We start from the raw sequence: 7,842 nt of genomic DNA on the forward strand, positions 1-7,842 counted from the left end.
ACCTATCCTGAACTCTAACCCTTAACAGAATCTTTGCACACACAATGTTATGGTCACTTGTTCCTAAATTCTCCCCATCCTCCACCTCCTCCACCATGTTGGGATCGTTGCTTAAAAGGAGGTCGAACACTGCACTCCCCCTCGTACCTGCCGGACAATGTCAGGAATCCACCGGGCAAAGTCGGTTACCCTGGCTAGTCTCTCATAAATGTCCTTTTCAATGTGCTTTGTCATGCCTGAGGTGTTCACTGGGTGGGGAAAAAGACCTCTGTTTGCTCAAGACCAGAGTGGGACAACTGGGGGATGGGCGGTCCTTCACCCATAAAGCGGGCCTCAGGCAAATGGTGCGTAAGAGTGGAGGGGCACGGTTCATCATGGTGTGAGGTGGGAGCCAGGGACAATAAAAGCACAAGTGGGAGCTGGGATGGTGGGAGTGTAGGACCGATTAGCAAATGCTGGGACCTATCTCTGAAGGAGGCTGTGAAATCTTCAGAGCTCCTGTATGATGGCACACCTCCCGGTCACCGGGAGCTCCCACCAGTCAAACCTCTCCTCCTCCTCCTCCTCCTCTCCTTTGATCCAAGCGCTGGGATGGCACGTTGACCGGGCCTGGAGGGGATGCGGAAAATCTGCTGCCCTTCATCTTCCCAGCTGTGCCATTCCAGCATAGCTTGGGTATATATTGTCTCCTGATTCCCTTTGTCTCTCTATCATGGTGTGAATGATTGATTTGGCCCTAAGAACTTAGATAATTAAGGATCTCCGTTTCTTCATTGGTATTGTGGGCATGCATGTTTGGTAGTGGGTAAGGGTTTATAGTTTGTTGATTACATCATTTATTTATTATTTTGCCAAAACGAAGTTTTTGCAAGATATGTTGGTCAGCTTGTATGTTTTTTTTTTGTTTGTTTGTTTGTTTGTTTGTTTGTCTGTAATCACGTATAAAAAATTCTGCAGAGCACAGTTATCATTGGAAATTTTTGTAACTTCGCATATCAGAGGCCTATAGAGGTCCCTTTCAGTGCACAAAATTTTGAAGGTCAAAGGTCAAGGTCACTTTGTCGCAAATCAGGGGAGTCGACGAAACCCTCATTTTTTGAGTAATTTTGATCGGATCATCTTCAAACTTCATGGGAATATAGTTCATGGTCTGGCGCTCAGCTGATTAATTTTTGGTGGCGATTGGCCTTGACCTTCATCTGTTTTTTTATTCTTTATTTTTTATTTTTTTTGGTCTGTAATCACGTATAAATCACTCTGCAGAGCACAGTTATCATTGGAAATTTTTGTAACTTCGCATATCAGAGGCCTATAGAGGTCCCTTTCAGCGCATAAAATTTTGAAGGTCAAAGGTCAAGGTCACTTTGTCGCAAATCAGGGGAGTCGACGAAACCCTTATTTTTTTAGTAATTTTGATCGGATCGTCTTCAAACTTCAAGGGAATATAGTTCATGGTCTGGCGCTCAGCTGATTAATTTTTGGTGGCGATTGGCCTTGACCTTCATGGTTAGCGCCGAAGGTCAAACATATTTGACCCCAAAGGTCAAATTTTCAAGTTTTAGGAACCATATCGTGTAGTACCTCAAATTGAACACCTCGCTGAGTGCTTTCTAGATATGTCAAGCTTGAGACATTATGACGTCATTTGGTGACGTTATGAGGCAAAAGCATATTTTTCATGGTTACTCTGTAGAACGATTCTCATCGGAATCTCTCGTAGGCAGATATTCCTTAAGGAGTCGCTCCTGGTGGATAGCAGCTCTGTTCACCTCAGTGTGACCTTAAAGAAGTCACACGTGGTCACCTTTTGGCAAGATACGGGTCACCCTGCGGGTGACATTGGTTTATTATTGCTTCCTTTTGTTTCCTTCTCCATGATCATTCTAGTTACAGTATTATAAATACCTAGTCTCGGGGTGAATTCTGGCTGTCGTGGTCTTCATTTGGTGATTGAGAAAAGGCCATTGAGGGGCAATTGGTGGCTGAAATGAACGTCGTGCACCCAGATCGCGTCTCAGGCTTGCTCGGCCTAATTGGATGAAGACACTTGGTGCCTAATTGGTGTAGTGCTGGACAGATTTGGTACCTTCAATCTGCACAGTATCGTGGCTTTAAGACACGGGATCTTCCAACAGGGAGGACCCCAGAACAATTGACTGCTACGGTCGCATTGAGGCGACTCGCCGGATTCGAAACGGGCAACTGTTATGACCAGACGACCATAACAATATGCTATATTTGCTGTACAGTATAGAGATCTTATTGAGAAAGAAAAGGCTGAGATGGTTTGGTCATGTGGCCAGGACAGAAGATGAACACATGAAGAAAATAGTAACTTTTGAGGCGAATGGAAAGAGATCAAGAGGCAGGCAAAATATAATCTCACAGGAATGTGAACAATATCAAAAGACTGATGTCGTCAACTTCTTTGCTGAGCGTTTTCCTGCAAAATCAACACTTGAAGACCATCTTCACACTCAGGAAAGTTACAACTATTATTCAAGGGCTTGACGTCTCAACAGCTATTGGATCAGATCGAATCCCTGCAATTGCTTTTAAGATGTGTTCACCAGAACTGTCTTCTGTTCTCTCAAACTTGTATAGCATGTGTTTGTCAAAGTCTGTTTCCACCGAGCCTGAAGCAACCTTCTGTTGTCCCCATCTTTAAATGCTCTGCTGAGAAATCAGGTCCTTCCTTATAATCAGCCAATTAGTGTTCTACTCATTATGAGCAAAGTGTTTGAATCTGTTGAAGAATTCCATTCCTCTCTTCAGAGTTTGAAGCATTTATTTAATAAAACATGATTGATGAAAGAGGAAATTGAGCAACACAATAGCAAGAAACATGCTTCATTCTCTTTCCAAATGTTACATATATCTAAGTCTTCCTTATACTCAACAGAATGGGGAGGGGTGAGATTGTGGGAGACATCTGATGATACTCAAGAGATAAAATACTACAGTGGGCAGCTTTGAAGGAATAAGGGACTTGGACACTCGTCTAGACCTTCTGGCAGTGGTTATTCAGATGTCAACTTAAACACAATGGCTGGAAAACAACTTAACGACCAAAAGGTTGATGAGGGTTCAAAAGCAGACATATAGACACTATCTAAGCACACATTCCAGTGGCACCAGACTCCAGCTTCAAAGGGTGCAACTCGACTATCGGGCACCAGCAGAGAATTATTTAATAAATGAGGATCCCTCAATATTGAGTATATATTTTTGTAAGCTAAAGAGAATAATAGAAAATTATATTCCACTGAATAAATATTATTTGGAAGGCCAGTCTGCTTGGGGAAAGGGATTCTTTTAATCACAGGCTGATAACCTTCCAATACAGAAAATAGATATAAGGCCCTTTTAAAATACAATGGATACACGCTCATAAAGTAGATAAATGTAATAATCATGTTGTATTTGAATCAGACATTTCCCATTAAAGGGTTAAAACAATACATTGCGTTATATGTGCTAAAAACCTTCACTTCTCGGGTTAATTATCAATCAGGTTTAATTAGGTTATATTTTCTTTTATCATCACACTGAAAAACCATGAGGATAATTTTGGAGGAACTTGCCTCCACAACCCTCCTTTTTGTCAAAAGACAACATCACAATCAACTCAATTTTACGATTACCCAAATTCTACATAGGCTTTGAATGAGCATCTCTGTTTCCGGGACATCTCGACTTCACGCTGTGGAAACCAAGGCACTTCGGATCATTGGTATCTCCTGCGATGAGGCTGTCTTTGGGTCTCTCACTCTCTCACCGCAGACAGGTCGGTGGTCTTTCTGTCTTCTACCGTCTCCTCTCTGGGCTCGCCCCCCCCCCCCAGCTCTGTAAGTGTCCCCCTCTGTATTTCCGCACGGCGCTAAAGGTCCAACAGCAACCCCCTTCTGGTAAAACTACCAAAATCACGAATCACTGCTCACCTTCACTCTTTCATTCCTCTTTTTTTCCCCACCTTTGGAATAAACTCACTCTCTCTTCAATCCCACTCTTCCCTCCAGGTCTTCGAAACAGCTGTTCACCACCACCTCTTATCTTCTCCCATCCAATACCATGATCTTTTCTACCCCTGCTAATCCACCCAAACCCACCTCCTTCAAATTTCCTGCTTCCCTTCCTGAAAGTACCCTGTCGTGTAAGGTCCTGAAAGTCCCTGTGGTATCCATCTTGTTTGCCCCGTGTTCCCCGCCCCATCCCTCTCCCTTCCACAGATCTCCTAACGTCTCTTCCCCACTGTTTTGTGCTTCCCTCTCCTACCTGTCTTGTCTCGTGCCCCCCCCCCCCTTGCTGTGCGTTGTGGATGAGCTCTCATACGAGCCTCAACAATGTATACAGAAAAAATAAATATATATTAAAAAATTCAGCTTCCAAGCACAAACCACCGAGCCCAGCCCTCCATATCAAAGTTCGCCAACCAATTTTCGCACTCTCGCTTGCCAATCCATATTTGCTGGAAGGTGGATTGTAATGTAAGGACAGAGCCACTGGTCCAGACGGGGTGCTTGCGTACTTGAACTTTTTGATGTTTTTGTTACACATTGGCAAATGTTATGTTCAAAGAATTGCCATTCCCATATCTTGATCCCGTGTTCACCCAAAATCAAAAGATAAGATCGAGCAATATCTTTAGCTCCGACATTTTATTTCTTTGAATCTCATTTTCTTTTATAACATCAAACCAAAAAAAATTCTTCTTTTTTCTCTTTCTCCCCATTTTTTTAATATACAAACACAATCTGTTCTTTGTCATATAAATTTTCCCTTGCTGATGCCCTTAATTAATCCCAATGTCCCACAGCATACCAACCAAGTCTCCGATATTATCTAGTCGTAGTCACAAATCTCATGAGTTCAGTCTCGGATAGGCGTTACGCTATCACATCGTGGTAAAGCCAGGGTTGTTTCTCTCAACATTTCGAAGGCTTTTGACAGTGTGGCACAAGGGACTCATCCTTAAGCTAAAATCATACGGCATCTGTGGGGAAATTGCTGCAATTTCTGATTTCCTTGCAAATCGCCAAATCTCTGTGGTACACGAGGGACATTGTCCCTTTCCTATAATATTAATGTTGGTGTTCCTCAGGGCTCTGTGATGGGTCATACATTGTTATTGTTGCATACGAATGATCTGCATGATTGTATTCTTTCACAGTTAACCATTTATGCATTAGCCTCATTACTGTATATTACATACCCAGGAACCACCTTCCCGTGTCCAGGCCGGGGCCACTCTCAATCAGGACCTCAGGAGCCGACACAAATACCACAAGGAAAAATACATTCAGAGATATCAATGTACTTTTACATGAATTGCAAGGACATTAGTAGACTGTAAAAACATATGGGATTTGAACTTGTGTTCTTTACATCATGAGTCAGCGATTAAGATGGGAGCACTAGGTGGCCAACCCAGATAGGAATGTTGACAGTCCAACCCATAAAATGTGTCCCACCCATCTCTTCTTCTATAATTATGTCTCTTCACTACCCCTTCCCCTCTCTCTCCTCTTCCCAAGCTTTGCCACCCTCCTTTATCTTGCCTATCATGTACCTTTGGATTGCTTTCTTAATTTTCATTTTCTGTGTCCGTTATGTATAGATGGCCACCAAATCTTTAAACTTTTAAAAGTGAAGCAATCATCTTCTCTCCCTTTTCTGCAACAGCTTATGGGTGTGGAGATTCCTGAAGAGTTTGGTGGAGCAGGCTCAAACTTCTTCTGTTCGGTGCTCGTGGTGGAGGAGTTGGCGAAAGTGGATCCTTCAGTTGCGGTCATATGTGACATCCAGAACACTCTGATCAATGCCCTCCTGCAAAAATTGGGAACTCAGAGCCAGCAGCAAATGTACCTGCCTCGACTGGCACTGGATACTGTGAGAAGCTGCTTTGCTCACATTTAATGACCCATACACAGAGGAGGATGGAGAATTGGGAGGGGGGAGGGTGAGGTGGGAGGGTTAACGAGAGGCTTATAAATTTGCGAGCACCTTTCGGAATGTATCGCTCATTGCAAAGTTGTGTCACTTATGGTTATAACATCGTTTTTGAATAACATTTCCTCATGACACTTGTCTGTTTCCGATTTGTTAGCTCTCCTGAGCTGTGGCTCCATTCTGCTTCAACAGGTTGGATCCTTCTGCCTATCTGAAGTTGAATCTGGAAGCGATGCATTTGCCCTGAAGACTAAAGCAGAGAAATGTGGAGATCATTTCATTCTCAATGGTTCCAAGATGTGGATAAGTAACGCAGAGCAGGCTGGGCTTTTTCTTGTCATGGCCAATGCTGACCCAGCTAAGGTGAAGTGCAAGTCATAATGGTTTAGCTTCTTATTACTTTGATTAATTATCGGTTATATTTATTTGAATGAACATGCATTATTTTTTGGCTTTCTTTTCAATCATTTTCACTATTCGGTGTTTCATGTCTACTGTAAATGATGTATTTAAACTATAGGATCTTTTTATGTAGAAACGCTGAAAACCTGAGCATTTTACTTTATGAATACACTTTTTTGTCTTGTGAATGAGTTATTATGGTTAAAAAAAAATTATATATGTATTGTTACGGTTCTAGGAACCGTATGCATACAAACATACAGTTGTCCCGAAGTCAGTTATTCCATTAAGTATATGTGCAGATAGAACTCCTCCTTGTGTGTGGTGCGCAGACACTGGGGTACGTTGCGATGTTTGTTTAGTTAGATTAATAAATCATTATATCCCACCCACGATGACCCACGGTACCCTCTGCCTGCTCACACCTTCATCTCGCTCGCTACTCTCGCATGGGCTGAACAAGCGCGTGTTCGCCTACTCGCCTTACCGGCGACTTGCCTTCCGAGGCAGAATCTTTGTGTAGTACCTTTTTTTGGCGAGTCCGGACACGCGGAGTGTGCGGGCTTCCCGGTATGACCGAAACCCCGCCCAGAAAGGGCGGCCCCATGGAAGCCCCATCCAATTAGGGTGAACAGTGACATCTGCTTCACCAAGACCCCTCCCCGCTGAGGGAGATCTATAAATTACGACACCATTCGTTCAGTGTCGGGTGAGCTGGAAAGTCAGTCGTCTTGAGAGTGAGCTGGAAAGTGAGTCGTCTTGAGTGGAGCGTTGGAGTGAGACAGTTCATCGGCTGATAGCGAAAGAAAGCAGGAAGGTCGTGGAGTGGTTGCGCTCTTTGGGGGTCGTTCATTTCAAGTGTGAGAGAGCTGGGAAGACCTCAACCCAACCTTGACCGGGTCTCTCGTAGGGTCCTGTCTGCATCCCTAATCCCCGCCTCGGACTCCGCTCTACTCGACCCGGGCTCCTTCGCAGACACGGTCTCCACGCGGGTGGCCGTGGACCGAGCCGCACGACCATTGACATGTGCCGCACCACGGAGCATCCCTTCTCTCCAACGTTCAGGTACCCAAAAGAACTGCGATCTCGTCTCACCTCCCTCTCTGGCTGCAAAAGTCCGTTGCCATCCAATTGTGTTTATTTTGTCTGAGTGTGTGTCTGAGAGTGTTGGTGCCTGTCCTTTAAGTAGAATTGTTTAAGATCTTTGATTGCTGTGAATCTTGCCTGTTTTATTCTCGCGACAAGTCTGTTCTGTGTCTCCTTTGTAAGTTGCTGTAAAATTGTCGCACTACATCTCTCTCATCGTCCACTGCATAACATCCCGAATAAACCTGTACTTATACCACATATTTTTCCTCGCCTTATTGTAAATAAATGATTGTAGAAATGTTCCCAGTTCGTTTCTGTCCTTTCCTTCATTGGTCCAGGATGGTTCGGATCTGAGTTTTAGCCGGATCTTTATTCCCCATAATCTGTTCATTCTAGCCGGTA

At 43.8% G+C, this 7,842-nt stretch overlaps 1 protein-coding gene across 3 annotated transcripts in view; it reads left to right on the forward strand.

The window, feature by feature from the left end:
- Positions 1 to 7,842, forward strand: part of ACADSB (acyl-CoA dehydrogenase short/branched chain) — a 62,268-nt gene that overhangs the window by 12,860 nt on the left and 41,566 nt on the right. For all 3 annotated transcript variants that reach the window (XM_085872690.1, XM_085872699.1, XM_085872706.1), the window contains exons 4-5: positions 5,683 to 5,889; positions 6,142 to 6,312. In XM_085872690.1, coding sequence (XP_085728816.1) covers positions 5,683 to 5,889; positions 6,142 to 6,312 — 378 coding nt within the window. The remainder of the gene's footprint in view (positions 1 to 5,682; positions 5,890 to 6,141; positions 6,313 to 7,842) is intronic.

Source organism: Eptatretus burgeri, chromosome 1, assembly GCF_056783735.1.
Source record: "Eptatretus burgeri isolate ZD-2024b chromosome 1, Ebu_testis_v1, whole genome shotgun sequence".
NCBI classification, from domain to species: Eukaryota; Metazoa; Chordata; class Myxini; order Myxiniformes; family Myxinidae; genus Eptatretus; species Eptatretus burgeri.